This window comes from Amblyraja radiata, chromosome 39, assembly GCF_010909765.2.
Source record: "Amblyraja radiata isolate CabotCenter1 chromosome 39, sAmbRad1.1.pri, whole genome shotgun sequence".
Taxonomy (NCBI): Eukaryota; Metazoa; Chordata; class Chondrichthyes; order Rajiformes; family Rajidae; genus Amblyraja; species Amblyraja radiata.
This window is the reverse complement of record NC_045994.1, coordinates 4,636,706-4,663,268: the sequence shown is the minus strand read 5'-3', so window position 1 is coordinate 4,663,268 and position 26,563 is coordinate 4,636,706. Positions and strand designations below refer to the sequence as shown.

Genomic DNA, 26,563 nt, shown 5'->3' with positions numbered 1-26,563 from the left:
TTCCCCTGAATCTCCGGTTATCTCCCACACTCCAGAGACGTACAGGTTTGTAGGTTAATTGGCTTTGGTACAATTGTAAATTGTCCCTAGTGTGTGTAGTATTATGGGCCTGTCACACTTAGGCGAATTTCTGGGCGACTGCCGCAAAATTTCTCAACATGTTGAAAAATTTTCGGCGACAGTTGCGACAATTTCTGCTGTCGGAGGTTGTCGTTGGTTGACATAGGTTGTCACCAGGTGTCATAGGTGAATTCCATTAAAACTAGTCCCTGGCTGTCACCTAAAGAGTTGCCTAAGTGGGACTGGCCCATTAGTGTACAGGAATCGCTGGTTGGCGTGGACTCAGTGGGCCAAAGGGCCTGTTTCCGCACTGTATCTCTAAACGGAATAAAAATCCCAATATAGTGCAATAAGCAAAACAAAGCTTGAAGTCCCAGAGTTTTGTAAATCGGTTCAGTCTGAGGACAGGTCCCGACCTAAAACATCGGCTATCCATGTCCTCCAGAGATGCTGCCTAACCCACTGAGTTATTCCAGCACATTATATTCCATGGTTTGCTCATATCTGGACATAATCTAGGTTCCTATTTTAAATAACAGAAGCAGCAAAGTGTGACCCCACCTAGGTTCTCCTTCACGTTCCACACGTTTCATTGTGTTTCAGCAACAGTAGCAGAACCTGATGAGTCAACAGATTCAAAAGCTGCCAAGAAGAGGCGTGCATGTCTAGTATTAAAATATAATCCAAGGAGTAAATGTTTTCGGCCTCCAAGCTATCAAAGAATCAATAACACACTGCCTTGGTATACATTATTTCTGAATTTGCAAGTTCCTCAGTACTTAGAAGGGTCGAATCATTAAAAAGTATCCATGAAGATGAAATTCCAGAAAAAGTTAGAAAACAGAGGGGGAAAAAAACCCGACACAACAGAAATTCAAAGACCAATTCACAACATGCTGTGGATTTGTTATTTATCTGTTTATTTATATATATATATATGGTTTATGCTATATAGACACACTGAACTGTTCTGTATTTCTGTTGTGCTGCAGCAAGCAAGAATTTCATTGTCCTATCTGGGACACATGACAATAAACTCTCTTGACTCTCGACTTGACTTGATTACTTTTGCTTTGGTAAAACTTGCAACTAATTTACAGTCAAACCAACTACTTTGTGACGTGGGCGTTCAGGACGGCACAGTGGCACAGCCGGTAGAGCTGCTGCTTCACGGCGCTAGAGACCCGGGTTTGATCCTGACCCGGCACTATCTGAGTGTGGAGTTTGCACGTTCTCCCTGTGACCGTGTGGGTTTCCCCTTGGTGCTCCAGTTTCCTCCCACATCCCAAAGGACGTGCTGGTTTGTCAGCTAATTAATCTGTTTTTTTTAATGCCGGTCATGTATAGGGAGTGGATGCAAAAGTGGAATATAGAACTAGGGTTAATGGGTAGAATGTACAAATTGGATATTAACACCAGTCATTAGATACTTTCTCCCTGTGATTGTGTGGGTTACCTCCGGGTGCTCTAGTTTCCTCCCATATCCCACGCTCTGTTCACAAGAACAGGCCAGTCAGTACCGTGGTACAGATGGAGGCTCATTGTACACCCATGTTTAGGTAATTTAACCGAGACTACAAGTCGAACTCTGGAACAGTCTAATAACAGAAAGCATGCGAGTCAAGCATACTCATTAAGTAAAGCCTATCATGGCTATAACCTGAAAACCAATAATTACTTGGACAGAATCTCATCCTCTGTTTCATGTTGAATTCCACTTCAGTGAACATCAATAGAATAGAATTTCAAAAACAGAGTTCAAGATGCACCTGTTATTGGGCTTGGGCTTTTCATGCACACAGCGAGGTTGAATCTCTGAATCAGTCTGAAGAAAGGTCTCGACCCGAAACGTCGCCCATTCCTTTTCTCCAGATATGTATGATGCAGATTGTGGACTAGAAATTCAAGCTCTGTGTAAGAAAGAACTGCAGATGCTGGTTTGAATCGAAGGTAGACACAAAATGCTGAAATAACTCAGCGGGTGCATCACTTTGGGTCTACCTTCAGTGGGCTGAAGGGCCTATTTCCACGCTGTATCTCTAATTCAAACTAAACTAAACACAAGAAATAGGAGCAGGATAGGCAGGTTGCCCCGCAAGTATGTCCCATCAACTGATACTGTATGATCATGGCTGATCGATGCTCCTGTGCATCCTCATAATGTGCATACTCTGATCCTCTCAATTCCTCTACCTTTCATCATATTCATTGAAACTAGACCTGCATTTTTTGAATATTTTGATTACTATTATTTAAGTGCCAGAGGAATAAAAAAATTGCCATTCTGTTCCAGTGGGTAAATGCACTACTTTCATCGAGCCATACAAATAGAAAGTTACTAGCTAGATTCCTGGCTTGTGCTAACTTAGCTGCAACACAGATGCTGCAACTCAACTCTGACTGCCAGTCAGGAAGAGAACTGGTGCCAGCCCACGTTGCCACCTCAATCACTAGCCAGTGGCTGGGGTGAATTGTGCCTTTGTCGATACCCAGACGAAGAACTAGTCAACGCATGTGCTGTTCCCCCATAGCCTTCAGGCTCTGTTACGATTCAGAAGCAAGGAACTGCAGGTGCCGGTTTACACAAAAGAACACAAAGAGCTGGAGTAACTTAGTGGGTCAGGCAGCGTCTTTAGTTTAGTTTAGTTTAGTTTAGAGATACAGAGCCCTTGCACCCACCGAGTCTGCCCCGTACAAAGAAGGGTTTCGGCCCAAGAAATAACCTATTTCTTTTCTCTCGAGATGCTGCTTGAACCGCTTTGTTAACCCAGCATTTTGTGTCTATCCACCTAGCAATTCAGCCTTTGTCCCACCACCAACTTTATTCTCCTGCTTTCTCCCCCCTACTAAAATCAGTCTGAAGAAGGGTCCTAACCTGAAACATCGCATATCCTTTCCCTCCCCAGACGCTGCCTGACCCACTAAGTTACTCCAGCATTTTGTGATTTGGCACAGAAAGATGATACTGCTTGGGAGGCAGCTTCCACCCTTGGACCTGCAGCAAAAAGCACTCGAAAATGCTGCTTTACACAAAAGGACCAAGGTGCTGGAGTAACTCAGCTAATCAGCCTGAAGAAGGGTCCTGACCCAAAACGTCACTTATCCATGTATTCCAGAGATGCCGCCTGACATGTTGAGTTACTCCAGCATCTTTAACATCTTGGATCTGTCGGGCAAATGCTTCTATGGGTACGTCCACATCATGTGCTAGCAGTCTTACCAGAATGCAGTGCCCGGGCTCCAAACTCCACATGGAGTTTTCAGTGTTGACTTTGTGTGTCAGTTTTCCATCCACGATGACTCGCTCACCCCCTGCTTCAACCACAGCCACGCGTAACCGGTTGCTTTGTATGTCGACAGACACCTGTATAGGAAAACACCAAAGTTAAATGATACTGATGTCTTTCCAGCAGTACAGCACACGAACAGGCCCTTCGGCCCACAATGTGCGTGCTGAACATGATGCCAAGACCATCGCTTATCTTATTTTAGTTTAGAGATACAGCGCAGAAACAGGCCCTTCGGCCCACCAAGTCTGCACCAATCCCGCACATTAACACTATCCTACACACACTAGGGACAATTAAAAAAACATTTATACCAAGTCAATTAACCTACAAGCCTGTACGTCTTTGGTGTGTCGGAGGAAACCGAATATCTCGGAGAAAACCCAGGTGGTCACAGGGAGAACTTACAAACTCTGTACAAACAGGGCCCATAGTCGGAATCGAACCCGGGTCCAAATCTGAAGAGGGATGTGCTGGCGTTGGAGAGGGTCCAGAGGTTTACAAGAATAATCCCAGGGATGATTGGCTTAACATATGATGAGCGTTTGACAGCTCTGGGCCTGCACTCTCTGGAGTTTAGAATGATGAGGAGGGACCTCATTGAAACTTACCGAACTGTGGTCTGGATCGCAAGGATGTGGAGAGGATGTTTTCACTAGTGGGATAGTCTAGGACCACAGGGCACAGCCTCAGAGTAAAAATACGTACCTTTAGAAAGGAGATGAGGAGGGATTTCTTTAGCCAGAGGGTGCATAATCTGTGGGATTTATTGCCACAGACGGCTTTGAAGGCTGATCGGGTATTTTTAATGCCATATGTTCTTGTGTAGGAAAGAACTGCAGATGCTGGTTTAAATCGAAGGTAGACACAAAATGCTGGAGTAACTCAGCGAGTCAGCCAGCATCTCTGGAGTGAAAGAATGGATGACGTTTTGGGTCGAGATCCTTCTTCAGACTGATGTCAGGGGAAGGGGCGGGACAAAGATAGAATGTAGTCGGAGACAGTAAGACTGGTGTGAGAACTGGGAAGGGGGAGAGGATGGATAGAGAAAGCAAGGGCTATCTGAAGTTAGAGAAGTCAATGTTCATACCGCTGGGGTGTAAACTATTCAAGCAAAATATGAGGTGCTGTTCCTCCAATTTACACTTGGCCTCACTGACAATGGAGGAGGCCCAGGCCAGAAAGATCAGATTGGGAATGGGAGGGGGAGTTGAAGTGCTGAGCCACCGGGAGATCAGGTAGGTCAAGACAGACTGAGCAGAGGTGTTCAGCGAAACGATCGCCGAACCTACGCTTGGTCTCGCCGATGTAGAGAAGTTGACACCTGGAACAGCGGATACAGTAGGTGAGGTTGGAGGAGATGCAAATGAACCTCTGCCTCACCTGGAAAGACTGTTTGGGTCCTTGGATGGAGTCGAGGGGGTAAGTAAATGGACAGGCGTTGCATCTCCTGCAGTGCAGGGGAAAGTATCCGGGGAGATGGTAGGTTGGGTGGGAAGGGACGAGTTGACCAGGGAGTTGCGGAGGGAACTATCTCTGCGGAAAGCAGAAAGGAGTGGAGGCTGGAAGATGTGGCCAGTAGTGGGATCCCATTGGAGGTGGCGAAAATGTTGGAGGTTTGTATGCTGTATGCGACGGCTGATGGGGTGAAAGGTGAGGGCAAGGGGGACTCTGTCAATGTTACGAATGGGGGGAGGGGGAGCAAGAACGGAGCTGCGGGATATAGAGGAGAGCCTAATCTATAATGGAAGAGGGGAACCCCTGTTTCCTAAAGAATTAGGACATCTTTGATGCCCTGGTATGGAACACCTCATCCTGGGCGCAGATGCAACGTAGATATTGGGAGTAGGGGATAGAGTCTTTACAGGAAGCAGGGTGGGAAGAAGTGTCGTCAAGAGAGCTATAGGAATCAGTAGGTTTGTCAGTCAATAGTCTGTTTCCTGTGAGATCTAGAAACGGTAGGGAGATGTCGGAGATGGTCCAAGTGAAATTGATATGTTCTTGATTAATAAATGTGTCAAAAGTTAAGGAGAAAAGGCAAGAGAATGGGGTTGAGAGGAAAAGATAGATCATTAATGATTGAATGGCGGAGCAGACTTGACAGGCCGAATGGCCTCTGCTCCTATGTCTTATGAACGTACAAAGTGCTGGAATAACTCCGCAGGTCAGGCACTATCTCTGGAGCACGTGGATAGGTGACGTTTTGGGTTACCTCGGTGATCGTCACCTATCCATGTTCGCCAAAAGATGCCGCCTGGCCCGCTGATGTTACTCCAACAATCTGCGTCCTTTTGTGAGAACCAGTGTCTGCAGTTCCCGTTGCCACGTGAAGGGTTATGACACTCAGGATTATAATTTAAATGCCAGTGTGCCAACAGCTGAAAGAAAAAATCCCAACCAGTATTTCATGAGAGCTTGACACACCAGCCCCTCCCAAACACTAAAACTGAACAAACGAGTTCTACTAAACACATCTCACTTCAGTGGGCCATGCAGGCAATAAGATTCCACAATGGATTTGAGGATTACACATTTTCTGTTAAATGTACAAACTGTCTCCTCCAACCCACATAAAACCAGCATCAATTTAAAACGCATAAGGTCCTTTGTGGCAGGATTAACATGGGGAGCGCTGCACATCAATGAATATTCAGCTGCCTGGACTGCGACAATTTGTGGGCTGTTTGCACAGTCTAATTCCACACACACACACATAACCCTGTGCTGCACTATGAAACCACAGATGTCCACTTAAAAGAAACCTTCAAAGGTGATAAATGGTTTTGCCAAGAACTGTATTACATTCAGCAGATGCAGACGGAATCCAGCTTTCAGCGAGGCAATAAATGGAAACATACCGCAGCTGAATGAGAGACACCGCTGATCAAATATTTATCGAGGTGGAAGAGCAGTTTCACACACTGATGCACTCTGCAGGTCAGAGTCTGCGACCTGCAACACATTACATCATCTGACCTGCTTTATCTCAACGCAATCAATTCCCTGCAACAGTGCGTAGAACAGTAAGCACAGGAGCAGCCTTTCAGCCCAGGCCTGTGCCGACCATGAAGCCAATCTAACTGATGCCATCTGCCTGCATATAGACTGTTTCCCCCTATTCCCTGCCTGTTTATGTACAGTCTAAATGCCACTACTGTATCTGCTTCTACCTGCTCGCCTGGCAATATGCTCCAGGCACTTACCACCCACTGTGTAAAATAACATGCCTTGTACACTTCCTTTAGTTCCCCCCACCCCCCCTCCTTCTCCATCTTATATCAGGCTGCTCAAATCCAATCAGATTTTAATACCAATTTGCATCAGTCTTATTGTTCCCATTTTTCTGAAAGCATCGACCGACTGGGTATAGTTTCACAGACACTGGCAAATGAGCAGCTCCCCACTGAGGGGGGACATTCACATTCCTCTGGGCTTCTCATTTCATTCCTCTTCTCTCATATGACACTCTTTTATCTCCCTTTCATCTCTATCTACCATCTGTCAACAACCCCCCCCTCCCCGCCCCCCCACTTATATCCATCTTTCACTCGAAGGCTTTGTTCCGCCCCCACCACCTCTCCACCCCCTACTACAATCAGTCTGAAGACGGGTGCAGACCGGAAACGCCACCTATCCATGTTCTCCAGACGCTGCCTGACCCGTTGAGTTACTCCAGCACTTTGTGTTTAAGAAGGAACTGCAGATGCTGGAAAAATCGAATGTAGACAAAAATGCTGGAGAAACTCAGTGGGTGAGGCAGCATCTATGGAGCGAAGGAATAGGTGACGTTTCGGGTTGAGACACTTGAGGAAGGGTCTCGACCCAAAACGTCACCTATTCCTTCTTCGCTCCATAGATGCAGCCTCACCTGCTGAGTTTCTCCAGCATTTTGACTACCAGCACTTTGTGTGTTTTGTTTTATAAACCATTCTCGAGTTGGCATAGACAATGACTACCACTACCAGCAAGTTATTCTACAACTGAGACCACAGCCAAACTCAATTCTAATGATGTCCAACTGATCAACCCACACACACATGCTCTTTCCAACAGACAGAACAGAAACGCTGGATATCCTTTCCTATTTCTTGGCCTAGGGGCGCAGAGATCTGCAATGCTGAATCGTAAACAAATCAAAAAATTAAAACTGCAGCAGAATATTTTAAAGAGTCAGACTCGGGTTTTCTCTGCTGGTGATTAGTCATTACCTGTCTTCCTTTGACGATCACCTTTGAAACCGGCACTTTCACCTCCAGGTCTGAGTAATCCTGGGACCAGGTGTAGTTGTCTCTCACGGCCCCATTATAGCTGTCAAATGTCTCTTCACATTGCCTGTAAACAAAGCAACATATAAATCATCACATGTAATATACCCCTAATGAGAAACATAGAAAATAGGTACAGGAGTAGGCCATTCGGTCCTTCAAGCCATTCAATATGATCATGGCTGATCATCCAGAACCAGTACCCTGTTCCTGCTTTCTCCCCATATCACTTGATTCCGTTAGCCCTAAGAGCTATATCCAACACTCTCTTGAATACATCCAGTGTATTGGCCTCCACTGCCTTCTGTGGCAGAGAATTCCACGGACTCACAACTCTCTGGGTGAAAAGGTTTCCTTCCACATCTCAGAGACGTGCAGGTTTGTAGGCTAATTGACCTCTGTAAATTGCCACTATTGTGTAGGGAGTGGATGAGAAAGTGGGATAACATAGAACTAGTGTGAATGGGTGATCGATGGTCGGCGTGGACTCGATGGGCTGAAGGGCCCGTTTCCTTGCTGCATTTCTAAACTAAATTTCCATGTGCCTTCTCTTCCCTGTACCCTGACCTCCCAGCTGCAACAATCGGGGGCTGGGTTGAGCCGAGCAGAGTTGATAGCATTGAGCAAACTCATTCACTGTATCAGAGGGGTCGGCTGGCACCCGCTCTTCCCGCACCTGCGTGCTCTCCCATCACTGCTGTGTCTGTGATCCTCTCTCACACACTGCTGCCGTTCATGTCTGACTTACGAGAATGTCAGTTACCAACAGTGCTCAGGAAGGGACTGCCTGCACTAATCTACTGCACAAAACCCAGTAATGCCACCCAAGAAAAAGCACATAAACTTTCCTTCGAGCCAATCATCAGTTCTTTACAAAGTGTTTAAGAAGGAACTGCAGATGCTGGAAAATCGAAGGTACACAAAAAAGCTGGAGAAACTCAGCGGGTGCAGCAGCATTTATGGAGCGAAGGAAATAGGCACCGTTTCCCGATCAGTCTGAAGAAGGGTTTCGGCCCGAAACATTGCCTATTTCCTTCGCTCCATAGATGCTGCTGCACCCGCTGAGTTTCTCCTGCTTTTTTGTGTACCATCAGTTCTTTACATCTTGCCGAAGTGATTCAGCATGGTGGGGTGGGAGATTGCAACCTTCACGTGGTCCGCCGTGTTTCGACGAATGCAATCAACCCGGCGTGCACAATCAAATAAGATCAAATAGAACAAGTTGTCCTAGAACTTTAGGCTGTGCACACCATACGCAAGAAGAAGAAGAAGATTCAGAATGGTATGTAGGTCAATCTGCCTCTGCCGATGGGCTCTAGTGAGTATGAGAGTGGATGGGAAAGAGGAATAACAGGTACCTAACGCCTAGTTTGGAATGGTCGCGCTGAATGGAGTAACAGTAGGACAACGGATATTTCAACCGTTGCATGGAAAACCTATGCGGCAGATATAATATTCGGTGCTGTTACGCATATGACTGGATCTATGATAATTTTACACGATCCTCTACAAAAAGGGCACACTAATTTAAGTTTTGTTTTACCAGAAATTTAAGACACTCAAGAAATATTACCTTACAGTCCGCGAATTATACAAATTACTGTTGACTTTTAAAGAGATTACGTGACTGTTTTGTCTGCTCCAATGATGTGTTTTGATAACTTTAACTGCCAATAGTCACATATCCAACCTACTATAAATCAATGCAACCACTAACTTAAACATGACAGAAATACTCCATTGAATTAGAGCTAAATGGAGGCTTTGAAAACGTTGGCCAAGTATTACAAGTGAATAGTTTCCTAATTTCCGCTGCTTCTTTCCATGCCTATTGTCCCTCTGTGTATTCTCCATTGACAAGATATAGTTCACACAGCCCCTCCAGCTGCTCAACAAGAATAAGAAGGCGTGTTGCCCTGAAACCTGCTTCTTAATAACACTGGAAACGCCCAGTAGGAACAAGAGGGCAAAATAGGCACGGATTCATCTTTTTCGAGAACAGTTTGCACTGCCACAAAAAACAGAACGCTGAAAAAATAGCCTCTGTTCAGACAAAAGGCGAGTGTTAAACTTGATCAGGGCTGGGAGAGGGTGGGAAAGATGGCCAATGTGAAGTAGCACCTAGGAGGGTGGAACACAGGTTGCTGGATGATAGCTAGAATCAGATGGGGGAGAAATAGATGGATGGGGCCAGGTTTCGTTTTTTAGCTTTGTTTAGTTTAGAGATACAGAACGGAAACAGACCCTTTAGCCCACCAAGTCCTTGCCGACCAGTGGTCTCCGTTATACTAGCACATACCAGGAACAATTTACAATTATACCAAGCCAAAAATAATTGCTGGAGTAACTCAGCAGGTCAGGCAACATATTATTTTGTTTAGAGATACTGGGCAGAAACAGGCCCTTCGGCCCACCGGGTCCGCACCAACCAGTGGTCCCTGAACGTTAACACTATCCTACACACACTAGGGACATTTTTTTAAACATTTACACCAAGTTATTAACCTACAAACCTATACGCCTTTGGAGTGTGGGAGGAAACCAGAGATCCCGGAGAAAACCTACGCAGGCCATGAGGACATACAAACTCCATACAGACAAGCACCCATAGTCAGGATCGAACCCTGGTCTCTGGTGCTACAAGGCAGCAACTCTACCGCTGCGCCACCGTGCTGCCCTGGGGGTAATGAGGAAGGGGAGAGGAGGACGGGTGAAGGTGTAGGAGTAGTACATCTCCAATGAGTTCCTTCAGAAAACAATAATAATGTTTGTCCACCACAGCCACATGGAAAATGCTGGACAGTCAAGCACCTGTTCATGTTAACTTTAAATTAAAACAACTTGAAGACAATTACATTGCAAGTACATTTTTACATGGAGTTGGACAATATTTGTGTAGATGCATAAAAATGCTGGAGAAACTCAGCGGGTGCAGCAGCATCTATGGGGCGAAGGAGATAGGCAACGTTTTGGGCCGAAACCCTTCTTCAGACTGTATTGTGTAGAGTTGTTTGTGTAGAGATTTGCTCTTTGTACCTTTTCATACCTCGAGTTTCCCATTCACCTGACTCTCGGTCTGAAGAAGGGTCTCGACCCGAAACGTTACCTATTCCTTTTCTCCAGAGATGCTGCCTGGTCCGCTGAGTCACTCCAGTATTTTGTGTCTATCCTTGATGTAAACCAGCATCTGCAGTTCCTCCCCACACAAGTGATACTTGGATCCAGGCAAGGGGGATTTGATTGGCAGATGGGTGGAGTAAGTGACGAAGGCTAGAAATGAATAGGAAAGGATGGGGTTTCAGATGGGGAGAGTAGAGGAGTGAAATGTAAAGGTAGAGGGAGAGATTTAGATGGATGGGTATGGGAGGCAGGGGAAGATAGTGGAATAAATGGGTACGCTCTGGGTTGGTGTGTGGGGTGGGGGGCTCAGGAAAGAGAGGAGTAGTTGGGTATTACTTAAAATTGGAGAATTCAACATTCATACTGTTGGGTTGTAAGCAGTGGGTCAATTCAAGAAGGTTGCCCCATAATATGGTGGGGGGGGGGGGGGGGGGGGGGGGGGGGGGGAGACAAAGGATAATGGGGCTGTTGGGAGAGAAGGGGGAGCCGGCGTTCTTTGTAACTTTGTCAGCGCCGTAGGTGGCTGCTGTTTGTATACATTGTGTATGCAAGCAAAGAATTTCTCTGTCAAGTCACATGACTATAAACAATAGGTGCAGGAGTAGGCCATTCGGCCCTTCGAGCCAGCACCACCATTTAATGTGATCATGGTTGATCATCCACAATCAGTACCCCGTTCCTGCCTTCTCCCCATATCCCTTAACTCCACCATCCCTAAGAGCTCTATCTTGAAAGCATCCAGAGAACCAGCCTCCACCGCCCTCTGAGGAAGAGAATTCCACAGACTTACAACTCTCTGTGTGAAAACATTTTTCCTCATCTCCGTTCTGTGACAATGAAGTATTCCTATTGCTATTCCTACAATCAGAGTAGAGAACAAGGCTCTTCAGTCTGATCACACATCTCTTGAATGGAGTCTGACCACACGTCTTTTCAGTATAGCAGTAGATAGGTTCTTCTGCAGTTGTATAGGGCTCTGGTGAGACCGCATCTGGAGTATTGGGTCCCGTTTTGGTCTCCTAATTTGAGGAAGGACATCCTTGTGATTGAGGCAGTACAGCGTAGGTTTTCGAGATTGATCCCTGGGATGGCAGGACTGTCATATGAGGAAAGATTGAAAAGAGTAGGCTTGTATTCACCATTTAGAAGGATGAGGGGGTTCTTATAGAAACATATAAAATTATAAAAGGACTGGACAAGCCAGATGCCGGAAAAATGTTCCCAATGTTGGGCGAGTCCAGAACCAGGGGCCACAGTCTTAGAATAAAGGGGAAGCCATTTAAGACTGAGGTGAGAAAAAACGTTTTCACCCAGAGAGTTGTAAATTTGTGGAATTCCCTGCCACAGAGGGCAGTGGAGGCCAAGTCACTGGATGGATTTAAGAGAGAGTTAGATAGAGCTCTAGGGGCTAGTGGAATCAAGGGATATGGGGAGAAGGCAGGCACGGGTTATTGATTGGGGACGATCAGCCATGATCACAATGAATGGCGGTGCTGGCTCGAAGGGCCAAATGGCCTCCTCCTGCACCTATTTTCTATGTTTCTATGAAATGCTGTTACATTGTGCATTTCCAGTTCAGACAGCAGCTCAGCGCTCTGCATCAGAAGTGAGGCACAAAGATTCTCCGGAGACCACCCTACAAATCTGCATGAGCAGCAGCTTGAACGTTTTGAGGTTCTACAGAACCCATGCAGGCAGGGGAGATTAGTTTAACGTGGCATCATATTCAGCACTGATATTGTGCGCCGAAGGGCCAGTTTCTGCACTCTACTGTTCTGTGTTCAAAAGAGTAGCACGGATAGATTCTGGTGTCTTCACCACAGAAAGCAAGAGGAGCGCCATGTATCAACCCAGTGAAAAAACAAATCTAACCACTTCACAGAGAACAATAGCTTTCCAAATGTAAAAGAACTGTGATTATCCTGGAGCAAATAATGTCATTATATTAATATTAATATTCCGTGATACAGCATGGAAACAAGCCCTTCAGCCCACCGAGTCCACGCCGACCATCCATCACCCATTCACACTATTTCTAGGTTATCCCACTTTCCCATCCACTCCCTACATATTAGAGGCAATTTACAGAGGCTAAATAACCTCGTATGTTTGGGATGTGGGAGGAAACGTGTGAATGCTACACAAGACCAGGTGTCTCTAGTGCTGTGAGGCAGCCACTCTACGGGCTAGGCCACTGCACCGTCCACAATCACTCCACACAGAAAGAAATACAGGGGGGGGGCTATTCTGACTATCATCTCTCTGCAGCGCTAAGCTTTCCATTTCATTCAACTATCATGGCCTTACTTTTAACCTGCCAATTTTTCAATTTTATACAGTGGGCCCTTTGACAGTTATGACTGAATCGGCTTCCATCAGTCTTTCAGGTCAATGCATTTGGATCTCAGCTATGTACATTAAAAAAAATCACCTAATCACACCTTCTCCTAATTATTTTAAGTAAATGCCCTCTGTACATCAACACTGCCAGCAGTATATTCCCCTATTTTCTCAATCAAAACCATAGCTTCAATAGAATCCTTAACCATGTTTTGTTTAGTTTAGAGATACAGCGAGATTACAGAAATCACAGTTCTTTTACATTTGGAAAGCTATTGTTCTCAGATTTAAGAATAAGGAATAAACCATTAGGAACGGAGATGAGGAAACACTTTTTCTCACATGGAGTTGTGAGTCTGTGGAATTCTCTGCCTCAGAAGGCAGTGGAGGAGGGTTCTCTGGATGCTTTCAAGAGAGAGCTAGATAGGGCTCTTAAAAATAGCAGAGTCAGGGGATTTGGGGAAAAGGCAGGAACCGGGTATTCATTGGGGATGATCAGCCATGATCACATTGAATGGCGGTGCTGGCTCAAAGGGCCGAATGGCCTACTCCTGCACCTATTGTCTATTGTAAGTGTGACTCCCAGAATCAGTCACAATACTCGAGCTGAAGCTTCAGCTGGTATTTATTAAGAATGAGCTTACTTTTATGAACTTTAAAAAATAAAACCTCATCAAGTAGATTGAAATGTATATGTATGTGAATCTTCAGGCCTCTTTGATTCTTCCCCACCTTTAGTTTTATTAAGTTTGCATCACCAATCATGGTCTTTTCCCCCCAAAATGCAGCCATTGGATATTTTTAAAACCTCGGTTCCATCTCAGTCGGTGTCATTCTAACTACAAGACTAAAGTTCAGTCGGGCAAATGTTAACGAGGGAGCAATAAGATGGAGAGAAACAAAAACCCTGCGTGTGCACAGGTTTGCAACTGCAATGCAGCAGATTATCTGCATTGGTTAGTAGAGTGATATGGAACCCAAACACGGACCGAGGGAAACTGAGACACCAACCTATCTTGGGCTTTCATGAAAGGGATGCAGCAGCCACCAGTCTCCTCAGAACTACCATTGAGCCTTGCTCCTTATTTTGTGTAAGAATGTCAGTAAGCACACACGTACTTGGATGTCTCGACGTGCTTCTGTTTTGTATCTGGTGCAGCTGTAGCGCCCTCTGATGGTACAGAAGCAGCATCAACGTTGGCCGGCTGCTCTGCTTCTGCTGGGTCCGTTTTCTCAGCGCTCTGATCAGCCGCTTCCACTGCTGCTGCATTAGGTTGCTCCTCGGGTAGTGAATCCACCTCCACCTCCTGACTAGGAGATGGGACACACAACCTCTCTTCCTCCATTTTCTTCTTCTTGAGCTTTTCCTCAATATCTTTCACCCGTCTCTCATTGTCTTGAATAGAGAAATGTTCAAACTTCTTAAAAGCCTTGAAAACAAAACAAAGATGTGACAACATCAGACATGGGTCTGAAGAAGGGCCTCGACACCCAAGCCCATTCCTTTACCCCAGAGATGATGTCTGACCCACTGCGTTACTCCAGTTTCTTGTGTCTATCTTCAGTTTCAATCGGTATCTGCAGTTCCTTCCAACAGAGATGTGACAACGTTAGTTGCATTAGGTTGACTTAATTTCAAAAATATGTTTTTGTTAGGCAAGTGATGAGAAGGAATGCTGGGCAAACAGGGGAAAAGGAAGACGAACGAGGGACACATACGTGATCACAATGAACCCCAGTATAGGTTGGATGGGCTGAACGGCCGCCTGTCCTTTCTTAAAACACCAGGCAACTATTTATTCACTGTACTCGTGCAGGTGATAATAACTTGAACTTGAATTAACTTTTGGGCCCCATATCTGTGGAAGGAGGTGCTGACGCTGGAGAGGGTCCAGAGGAGGTTTACCAGAATGATCCCAGGAATGAGTAGGTTAACCTATGATGAGTTTATGATGGTACTGGGCCTGTACTCACTGGCGTTTAGAAGGATGAGGGGGAGGGCCTCTTTGAAACTTACCGAATAGAGTGGATGTGGATGTGGAGGATGTTCCCACTGGTGGGGGAGTCTAGGACCAGAGGTCATAGCCTCCTAATAAAAGGATGTTGCTTTAGGAAGGAGATGAGGAGACATTTCTTTAGGCAGAGGGTTGTGAATCTGTGGAATCCATTGCCACAGAAGGCTGTGGAGGCCAAGTCAATGGGTGTTTTTAAGGCAGAGATAGATAGATTCTTGATTAGCACAGGTGTCAGAGGTTACAGGGAGAACGCAGGCGAAAGTGATTGAGGGGGAGAGTTCGATCAGCCATGATTGAATGGTGGAGTAGACTTGATGGGCCGAATAGCCTAATTCTGCTCTTATAAATAAAATGATCTTATGAATAGAAATTGCTCTTTGTTACATGGGTGCTATCTTGCTAATTAGTAAGCAAGATCACTGCTCTTTGCACCTTTTTGGATAAGTTACTAAAATTTATAGCACGATACAGAATGAGCTGAGGAATCCTATATATCCGGGCGCTCTCATCCTTACAATTAAACTGCTTATACGTGGAACTCTTGACACAGTAAAATGCCTTGAGGTGTTTCATTGGAGCAATTGTCAAACACAGTTTGACACCAAACCAGGTAAGAGATACAAGTATAGGTGATCAAAGGCATGGCACAACAAAATAAAGAGATTAGGAATGGAACAGAGAGCGTGTCAGAAGGAATTTCAGATGCTGGTTTAAACCAAAGATAGACACAAAAAGCTGGAGTTACTCAAGGGGTCAGTCAGCATCTCTGGGAAAAAGGAATAGGTGACTTTTGGGAAAAGGCCCTTCTTCAGACGGAAGCTTAGGTGGTCTCGTGGAGGCAGTGAGAGTCAGTAGTGGCAGCGGTTTTGGCAGTACAGGCCTGGGATCGGCCGGGAAGGCGATGAGCCTCACTCTGAAGAAGGGTCTTGACCCGAAACGTCACCCATTCCTTCTCACTAGAGAAGCTGCCTGTCCCGCTGAGTTACTCCAGCATTTTGTGTTGATTATAGAAAGCTGGTGAATCACAGCAGGTCAAAATTAAAGGCATACAGAGATAGCAGGAGGTTGTAGGGCTGGAGAAGATTACAGAGGTGGGCAGGGTGATGTCATATCGGGATTTTAAAACAAGAATGGGAACTTTGAAGCTGCAGCATTGTCAGATCAGGAATCACTGTGGAATTCCATGGGGAATGAATGCTGAGGAAACTGAAATCACCAATTTAGAGCTAAAAGTGTATAGTCCTCAAGGGTTTTGGCTTATGTCACTACCAGAAGTGCAAATTAATTATCCCAGGATAGTTCTACCCACTATTTCACTAGTTGTCTGAACCAGCTGTATACATATTTTTGGTTAAGTAAGAAAATATATTCTAACATTTAGTTAAATTGTGCAAGTTACCCTCTCAACGATTGCTTTGCCACTGATGCCATGTCTCTGCGTTGCTCTTGTTTGAGGCTGCTTGTGGGGCCAACAGCAGCGTAAATGCTGCATAGTCTGCCCCTCAATTGCATTCAATTTAATAACTTACAACCGAGTTAAACTGGCAATTACTATCTCAACTGAAATTTACTGATTATATCGAGGTTGGACAGAAACTATTATCTGGAAGGGTTTGAATTAAATCAGAATGCCACGCTGAAACGTAGCACACAATACATAAAATACAATCAGACCAAATTAAGGGGGGGGGACAGGGAGGGGGGGGAGAAGAGAGGGGGGGGTGAGAAAGGAGGGGGGGAGAAGGGAGGAGAAGGGAGGGAGGGGGGGAAAGGAGGGGAGGGAGAAGGGAGGGGAGAAGGAGGTGAGGAAGGGGGGAGAAGGGAAGGGGGAGGAGAAGGAGGGGGGGAGAAGGGTGAGGGGTGGGAGAAGGGAGGGGGGAGAAGGGAGGGGGGGCGACATCTCTTCAAGGAGGGGGGGCGGAGAAGGGAGGGCTGGGGGAGCTAAGGGAGGGGGGAGAGGGGAGGGGGGGGAGAGAGGGAGGGGGGGGGGGAGAAGGGAGGGGGCGGGAGAAGGGAGGGGGGGAGAAAGGGAGGGGGGAGAAGGGAGGGGGGGGAGAAGGGAGGGAGCGGGGGGGAGAAGGGAGGGGGGGGAGAAGGGAGGGGGAGGGGAGGGGGGGGGAGGGAGGGGGAGGGAGGGGGGAGAAGGGAGGGGGGGAAAGAGAAGGGAGGGGGGGAGAAGGGGGGGGGGAGGGGGGGGAGAAGGGAGGGGGGGGAGAAGGGGAAGGGGGGGGGTGGGGGAGAAGGAGCGGAGGGGGGGAGAAGGGAGGGGGGGAGAGGGGGGGAGGGAGAAGGGAGGGGGGGGGGAGAAGAAGGAGGGGGGAGAAGGGGGGGGGGGAGAAGGGAGGGGGGGAGAAGGGAGGGGGGGGGGGGGGAGGGGGGGAGGAAGGGGGGGGGGAAGGGAGGGGGGGGAGAAGGGAGGGGGGGGAGAAGGGAGGGGGGGGAGAAGGGAGGGGGGGAGAAGGGGGGGGGGAGAAGGGGGGGGGAGGGAGAAGAGGAGGGGGGGGAAGGGAGGGGGGGGGGGAGAAGGGAGGGGGGGAGAAGGGAGAGGGGGAGAAGGGAAGGAGGGGGAGAGGAAGGAGACCAGGGGGGGGGGAGAAGGAGGGGGGAGAAGGGAGGGGGGGAGGGAGAAGGGAGGGGGGAAGGGAGGGGGGAGAGGAGGGGGGGGGGAGGGGAGAAGCAAGAGGGGAGGGGAGAAGGGAGGGGGGAGAAAGGGAGGGAGAAGGGAGGGGAAGGGGGGGAAGGGAGGGAGGGGGGAAGGAGGGGGGAGAAGGGAGGAGGGGGAGAGGGAGGGGGGGGGAGGAGGAGAAGGGAGGGGGGGAGAAGGGACAGGGGGGGGGAGGAAGGAGAGGGGGGGAGAAGGGAGAGGGGAAGAAGGGGGGAGGAGGGGAGAGAAGGGAGAGGGGGAAGGGAGGGACGGGAGGGGGAGAGGGAAGGAGGGGAGGGAGGAAGGGGAGAAGAGGGGGGGGAGAAGGGAGGGGGGAGAGAGAAGGAGAGGAGAAGGGACGGACGAAGGGGGGAGGGGAGAAGGGGGGAGAAGGGGAGGGAGAGGAAGGGGGGAGAAGGAGGGGGGGAGAAGGGAGGGGGGGGAGAAGGGAGGGGGGGAGAAGGGAGGGGGGGAGAAGGGAGGGGGGGGAGAAGGGAGGGGGGGAGAAGGGAGGGGGGGGGAGAAGGGAGGGGGGGGAGGGGAGAGGGAGGGGGGAGAGGGAGGGGGGGAGAGGGGGGAGAAGGGAGGGGGGAGAAGGGAGGGGGGGGGAGGGGGGGGGGGAGGAGGGGGGGGGGGGGAAGGGAGGGGGGGGGGGGGAGAAGGGGGGGAGGGGGGGAGAAGGGAGGGGGGGGAAGGGAGGGGGGAGGGAGGGGGGAGAAGGGAGGGGGGGGAGAAGGGAGGGGGGAGGGGGGGGAGGAGAAGGGAGGGGGGAGAAGGGAGGGGGGGAGAAGGGAGGGGGGGAGAAGGGAGGGGGGAGGAAGGGAGGGGGGAAGGGAGGGAAGGGGGGGGGAGAAGGGAAGGGGGGGAGAAGGGGAGGGGGGGAGAAGGGAAGGGGGGGGGGGAAGGGAAGGGGGGGAGAAGGAGGGGGAGAAGGGGGGGGGAGAAGGGAGGGGGGGGGGAGAAGGGAGGGGGGGAGAAGGGAGGGGGGGAGAAGGGAGGGGGGAGAGAAGGGAGGGGAGAACGAGGAGAGAAGGAGGGGGCGGAGAAGGGAGGGGGGGAGAGAGGGAGGGGTGGAGAAGGGAGGGGGGAGAAGGGAGGGGGGAGAAGGGAGGGGGGGGGACAGGATGGGGGGAGAAGGGGGGGGAGAAGGGAGGGGGAGAGAAGGGAGGGGTGCGAGAAGGGAAGGGGGGTGGAGAAGGGAGGGGGGAGAGAAGGGGGTGGGTAGAAGGAGGGGGAAGAGAAGGGAGGGGGAAGAGAAGGGAGGGGGGAAGAGAAGGGAGGGGGGAAGAGAAGGGAGGGGGGGAGAAGGGAGTGGGGGAGAAGGGAGTGGGGGAGAAGGGAGTGGGGGAGAAGGGAGGGGGAGAGAGAAGGGAGGTGGGGGGAGAGAGAAGGGAGGTGGGGGGAGAGAGAAGGGAGGGGGGGGGGAGACATCGACCATTGGGGACTGTAGTGAATACTTTTGTAACTTTATCGGTGCCCTTTACAATACTAAGCTCCAAGGCTGGGCCTCTCTCCTCCAAACATCACTAAACTCCAAGGCTGGGCCTCTACGCCTCCTTTTGATGGAGAAAAAGTTCCGTAAGCAAAATTGCCAATTATACAAAGACTGTTGTCAATGTGAGCAGTGTAGATGGAAGTATTAATTTATAAAGCAATATTAATACACTGAATGAACTGGGCAAATATTATGCAAGGTCGATGTAAACATGTGCACAAGATCATCCAGCTGGGATTTATCGTAACAGCAAAAGTCTCGAAGCAGCAGAGGTACAAAACGTGACCGGACAAACGTGGGCAGGTGGGACTAGTGCATATGGGACATCTTGTTTGGCATTAGCAGGTTGGCCCACATCCCTCCAAACTCTTCCTATCCATGTACCTGTCCAAATGCTTTGTAAATGTTGTTATTGCACTTGCCTCAACTACCTCCTCTGGTCCCATATAACCAGAACCTTCTGTTGAAAAAAAGGTGCCTCTCAGGCTTCTATTAAACCTTTCCCCTCTCACCTTAAGTAGCGATAGAGCTACTGCCTTACAGTGCCAAAGACCAGGGTTCGATCCTGACTACAGGTGCTTGTCTGTACGGAGTTTGTGCGTTCTCCCCGTGACCTGCGTGCGATTTCTCCGAGATCTTCGGTTTCCTCCCACACTCCAAAGTCGTACAGATTTGTAGGTCAATTGGCTTGGTGTAAATGTAAATTGTCCCTAGTGTGTGTAGGATCGTGTTTGCGTGTGGGGATCGCCGGTCGGTGCAGACTTGGTGGGCTGACAGGCACTGTATCTCCAAACTAAACTAAACTTAATCCTATGTCGAAGGTAGACACAAAATGCTGGAGTAATTCAGCGGGACAGGCAGCATTTCTGGAGAGAAGGGATAGGTGAAGTTTCGGGTCGAGACCCTTCTTCAGACTTTGAAGAGGTTCTCCTCCTCTCTTCGACGAGAGTTCAGCAACATCCTCTCTCACTGAAACCTTTGATTTAAACTCTCCTTCCACACTCCAAAGATGTTTGTAGGTTAACTGGCTTGGTATAATTGTAAATTGTCCCTGGTGTGCATAGGATAGTGTGGGGCTGTCCCACTGTAGGAGCTAATTCAAGAGTTCTCCCGAGTTTCCCGATTCGAACTCGGAGAATTACGGTAATAGCCGCTCGTAGGTACTCGCGGCTCTCGTGGACATTTTTCAACATGTTGAAAAATCTTCACGAGTCTTCACGAGCTTACCACGTTTTCCGAGTAGCCTGCCGTTAGCGTAACAAGCCGCAAAGAGACGTCCCGAGCTCCGACGTACCCACTACGTACATTCTACGTGCTTACCACGAGTTAGATTTTTTTTTAAACTCGGGAGAGCTCTTGAATTAGCTCGTACAGTGGGACAGGCCTGTGCGGGGATCGCTGGTCGGCACGGACCTGGTGTGCCGAAGGGCCTATTGCCGCATTGTATCTCCAAACTAAACTAAAAACTAATCTAATCAGAACCTAGTTAACCACAGATGAACCATATGGAAGGTTTAGGAATATAAAGCAAGCAGGAAAAAACTCAAGCAGGGGTCAATGAAATGTCATTGGATCAAAGAGAGTCCCAAGGCTTTGTATAGGTACATTAAGTACAAGTGGATAACTAGAGAGGATAGGACCACTTGAGGTTAAAGGAGGAAATATATGCTCGCTGTCAGAAGATGTAGATGAGGTACTACATCTGTATGCACCAAGGAGAAAGACATGGAAGTGTAAGATCAGTGTTGGGTGTACTAATGTGTTAGAGCAATTTGGGATCAAGGAGATAGTGTTGCTCCCTTGTCCCCTTCCTTCCCAACCCCATCCACCCATCCCACTCCCTGTCCCAACTCTGCCGCCCGCACCTCAATTTCCCACCTGTTGCTCAGCCCCCTTCCCTTGCTCCCCATCCATCCCAGCCCCCACATCACGCCCCTTGCCCCTCGCCTAACCAACGACATCCACTCCTACCCCTCGCTTTCCCAATTCCCCATCCCAACTCTGTTGCTGGTAGACAAAAATGCTGGAGAAACTCAGCGGGTGCAGCAGCATCCTGAAACGTTGCCTATTTCCTTCGCTCCATAGATGCTGCTGCACCCGCTGAGTTTCTCCAGCATTTTTGTGTACCTTCGATTTTCCAGCATCTGCAGTTCCTTCTTAAACACCAACTCTGTTGCTCCCGCCCCCCCCCCCCTCTCCTCACTCACAAAGTCCTCCCCATCCCACATTCTCACCCCAATCACGTCCCATTATTGCCTCCCTTGCTCCCATATGTACCCTCCCTCACCTTGTCCCCCTCTCTAGCTCCCCTTCCCCCTTCCCATGCCTCATCTCCCGCCCCCCCCCTCCCTACTCGTCTTCCTCCACCCTCACTCCTCTCCCCCAGTCCCTCCCTCTGCTCCATGTCCCCCTCACTCTGCCCCCCTCACTGCCCCTCCCCTCCCTCTCCCCCAGTCCCTCCCTCTGCTCCGTCCACTCCCCCCCTCACTGCCCCTCCCTCTGCTCCATGCCCCCCCCCCTCACCCGCAGCGCCAGCCGCTCGGCCACCCCGGGCGGGAATCCCAGCCTGTCCTCCCTCAGCACCATCAGGCGGTAGAAGTCCGTTTTCCTGTACAGGAAGCCGAAGAGAACTTCCAGAAAGTTCTCGACCTTGCCGACGTGCTGCAGGATGCCGAGCATCGCCTGGTCGTACATCTCCGTCATGCCCGGAGCCCCGTCCATCGCTGCCCCTCTACAGTCCGCACCCGGACCCCCGGCCCCAGACACACTTCCGGCCGTGCCTCCCCAACCCGCTCCCCCTGGCGCCGCATCAACGTTCCTACCTCACAGTCATGGACCTGATGGGAACCAAAGATACTAGAGGCTCCTCTAGGATCCTTGATGGGAACAAGAGAGTTTATTGTCATGTGTCCCTGATAGGACAATGACATTCTTGCTTTGCTTCAGCACAACAGAACATAGTAGGCACAATACTGAACAGATCAGCGTGTCCATATCCCATTGCATAAATATATACACACACACAATGAATAATTAAACTGATAAAGTGCAAACAGAGTGAAGAAAGGGAGTAACCCATCATCAGGAGTAACCTTCAGCGGGTCAGGCACAACCTGGCGAGTGATCGGTGGATACAGGTGAGGGTGGTTTGACTAGCAGATGGGTGGAGAGCGTGACAAAGTTGCAGGTGAAAAGGAGACAAAGGGGTGTCAGATAAAGTGAGGATAAAGGAAATAAAGAGATAAAAGAAAATGAATTATAAAGCGGGAGAAAGGGATATATGGATGGAAGGGGAAATTGAGGTGTAAGGAAGAATGGGAGACTTGTAGTGAGTGGTGGGACATGAGAGAGGGGGGGGGGGGAAGGAAAGAGAATGACTCAGGTGCTGGGAAAAATGTGCGGTAACCAAGTTAGGGGGTTGGAATGGTTGGGGATGAGAGGGTGGGGTGGGGTGGAGAGGGGGGGGGGGGGTTAAAACACCTGTCTTCTGTCTGTCTGCTGGATCCCTGGTTGGCAACCACTTTAACTCCCCTTCCCACTCCTGATGTTTCTGTCCCAGCTTCCTCCATTGTGAGACTGCAGCCATACGCAAACTGGAGAAACAGCACCTCATATTCCGCTTGGACAGCTAACAACCAAACGGTATGAACATTGATTTCTCCAATTTCAAGTGAACCACTCCCTCCCCACCTACTAATCATTCTCCATTAGGGTTGCCAACCTTCTCAGTCCCAAATAAGGGACAAAATGTTAAAATAAGGGACAAATTCACAACGGCAATTCGTTGACCGACTCGGCCGTGGCTGGGTGAATGATGAGTTGGGCCGGGTGCTGGGCTGCACACAAAGCCCAGCCGGCGGGCCAGCTGAAGCATTTTGGCCCGGGCAACGTCGCACGCAAAGTCCGGCGCCCCATCCAACTCATGAACCAATGATCGGCCATGAGAAGGAGGGGTGGTGGTGTCGGCGGTAAGCGAAGGTCGGACCGGGCTGCCCACCGACGGGGCCACGGGCGAGGTGCTGCTGCTGCACTCCATGGGCTGCACTACGTCGGGACAGGTGAGGCGGGGTCAGACGTGGCGCTCCGCCCGACAGTCCCCTCGACCTGAGTAGTAGCTGTCAAATATGGTACAAGGGCAGTCCCATATGGGACAAACCAATTTAGCCCAATATACGGGATGTCCCGGCTAATACGGGACAGTTGGCAACCCTATTCTCCGCCCCCAGCCCACACACATTTCCCCCCACAACAACCCCTATCAATCTGGACCGTCTGAAGAAGGGTTTCGGCCCGAAACGTTGCCTATTTCCTTCGCTCCATAGATGCTGCTGCACCCGCTGAGTTTCTCCAGCTTTTTTGTGTACCCCTATCAATCTGTTCCTTTCCCCTCCTCATGTCATAAGAGGAGAATTTGGCCATTCGGTCCATTGAGTTTACTCCACCATTTCAAGCATGGCTGATCTATCTTTCCCTCTTAACCCCATTCTCCTGCCATCTCCCTGTAATGTTTGACATCCTTACTAATCACAAATCTTGTCAATCTCCACTTTATGGGGAGAAAGCTGGAGAATGGGGCTGAGAGGGAAATGTAGATCGACCATGATTAAATGAGTCCACGATGGGCCGAATGGCCTAATTCAGCTCCTACACTTTGTGAACATGAAAAATACCCAATGACTTGGCCTCCACAGCCATCTGTGGCCTTCTCCTTCTGCTCATCTCTCACTATATTTAGCTGTCAGGGCTAACGGAATCAAGGGATATGGGGAGATAGCAGGAATGGGGTACTGATTTTAGATTGAATGGCGGTGCTGGATAGAAGGGCTGAATGGCCTACTCCTGGACCTGTTTTCTATGTTTTCCCCTCCTCCAACATATCGTGTTAAGATTGTGCAGTGTGATGATTCCGTATCCTATTGTCCTCTCTGCTCATGGCCCACAGCTGCCCTCGAGTGGCCAACTGCAATTTCGTTCACAAAACAATCGTCAAGAGTGCAGCCAAACACAATTGGAGGAATGGCACCTCATATTGCACGTGGGCTGCTTACAACCCAGCGGTATGAATATCGATTTCTCTAACTTCAAGGCAAAGGCAAAACAGTTATAATGGGTGACTTCAATCTACATATAGATTGGGTGAATCAAATTGGCAGGGGTGCTGAGGAAGAGGATTTCTTGGAATGTATGCGGGATAGTTATCTAAATCAACATGTAGAGGAACCAACGAGAGAGCAGGCTATTTTAGACTGGGTATTGAGTAATGAGGAAGGGTTAGTTAGCAGTCTTGTTGTACGTGCCCCCTTGGGCAAGATTGACCATAATATGGTTGAGTTCTTCATTAGGATGGAGAGTGACATTGTTAATTCAGAAACAATGGTTCTGAACTTAAAGAAAGGTAACTTTGAGGGTATGAGACGTGAATTGGCCAAGATTGACTGGCAATTAATTCTAAAAGGGTTGACGGTGGACATGCAATGGAAGACATTTAAAGACTGCATGGATGAACTACAAAAATTGTTCATCCCAGTTTGGCAAAAGAATAAATCAGGGAAGGTAGTGCATCCGTGGATAACAAGGGAAATCAGGGATAGTATCAAAGCGAAGGATGATGCGTACAAATTAGCCAGAAAAAGCAGCATACCGGAGGACTGGAAGAAATTCAGAGACCAGCAGAGGAGGACAAAGGGCTTAATTAGGAAAGGAACAATAGATTATGAAAGAAAACTGGCAGGGAACATAAAAACTGACTGCAAAAGTTTTTATAGATATGTGAAAAGAAAGAGATTAGTTAAAACAAATGTAGGTCCCTTGCAGTCAGAAACAGGTGAGTTGATCATGGGGAACAAGGATATGGCGGACCAATTGAATAACTACTTTGGTTCCGTCTTCACTAAGGAAGACATAAATAATCTGCCGGAAATAGCAGGGGACCGTGGGTCAAAGGAGTTGAAGGAATTGAGTGAAATCCAGGTTAGCCGGGAAGTGGTGTTGGGTAAATTGAATGGATTAAAGGCCGATAAATCCCCAGGGCCAGATAGGCTGCATCCCAGAGTACTTAAGGAAGTAGCTCCAGAAATAGTGGATGCATTAGTAATAATCTTTCAAAACTCTTTAGATTCTGGAGTAGTTCCTGAGGATTGGCGGGTAGCAAACGTAACCCCACTTTTTAAGAAGGGAGGGAGAGAGAAAACGGGGAATTACAGACCAGTTAGTCTAACATCGGTAGTGGGGAAACTGCTAGAGTCAGTTATTAAAGATGGGATAGCAGCACATTTGGAAAGTGGTGAAATCATTGGACAAAGTCAGCATGGATTTACAAAAGGTAAATCATGTCTGACGAATCTTATAGAATTCTTCGAGGATGTAACTAGTAGCGTGGATAGGGGAGAACCAGTGGATGTGGTGTATCTGGACTTCCAGAAGGCTTTCGACAAGGTCCCACATAAGAGATTAGTATACAAACTTAAAGCACATGGCATTGGGGGTTCAGTATTGATGTGGATAGAGAACTGGCTGGCAAACAGGAAGCAAAGAGTAGGAGTAAACGGGTTCTTTTCACAATGGCAGGCAGTGACTAGTGGGGTACCGCAAGGCTCAGTGCTGGGACCCCAGCTATTTACAATATATATTAATGATCTGGATGAGGGAATTGAAGGCAATATCTCCAAGTTTGCGGATGACACTAAGCTGGGGGGAAAGGTTAGCTGTGAGGAGGATGCTAGGAGACTGCAAGGTGACTTGGATAGGCTGGGTGAGTGGGCAAATGTTTGGCTGATGCAGTATAATGTGGATAAATGTGAGGTTATCCATTTTGGTGGCAAAAACAGGAAAGCAGACTATTATCTAAATGGTGGCCGATTAGGAAAAGGGGAGATGCAGCGAGACCTGGGTGTCATGGTACACCAGTCATTGAAAGTAGGCATGCAGGTGCAGCAGGCAGTGAAGAAAGCGAATGGTATGTTAGCTTTCATAGCAAAAGGATTTGAGTATAGGAGCAGGGAGGTTCTACTGCAGTTGTACAGGGTCTTGGTGAGACCACACCTGGAGTATTGCGTACAATTTTGGTCTCCAAATCTGAGGAAGGACATTATTGCCATAGAGGGAGTGCAGAGAAGGTTCACCAGACTGATTCCTGGGATGTCAGGACTGTCTTATGAAGAAAGACTGGATAGACTTGGTTTATACTCTCTAGAATTTAGGAGATTGAGAGGGGATCTTATAGAAACGTACAAAATTCTTAAGGGGTTGGACAGGCTAGATGCAGGAAGATTGCTCCCGATGTTGGGGAAGTCCAGGACAAGGGGTCACAGCTTAAGGATAAGGGGGAAATCCTTTAA

General features: G+C 48.7%; 1 protein-coding gene across 1 annotated transcript in view; it reads right to left on the bottom strand.

Moving 5' to 3' along the window:
* Window positions 1-22,000, bottom strand: part of nudcd3 (NudC domain containing 3) — a 36,241-nt gene extending 14,241 nt beyond the window's left edge. Inside the window, exons 1-4 of the mRNA XM_033013694.1 lie at window positions 21,750-22,000; window positions 14,192-14,502; window positions 7,556-7,679; window positions 3,281-3,424 (exon numbers count right to left, since the gene is read on the bottom strand). Coding sequence (XP_032869585.1) covers window positions 3,281-3,424; window positions 7,556-7,679; window positions 14,192-14,502; window positions 21,750-21,947 — 777 coding nt within the window. The 5' untranslated portion in view covers window positions 21,948-22,000. The remainder of the gene's footprint in view (window positions 1-3,280; window positions 3,425-7,555; window positions 7,680-14,191; window positions 14,503-21,749) is intronic.
* Window positions 22,001-26,563: the final 4,563 nt, after the last annotated feature.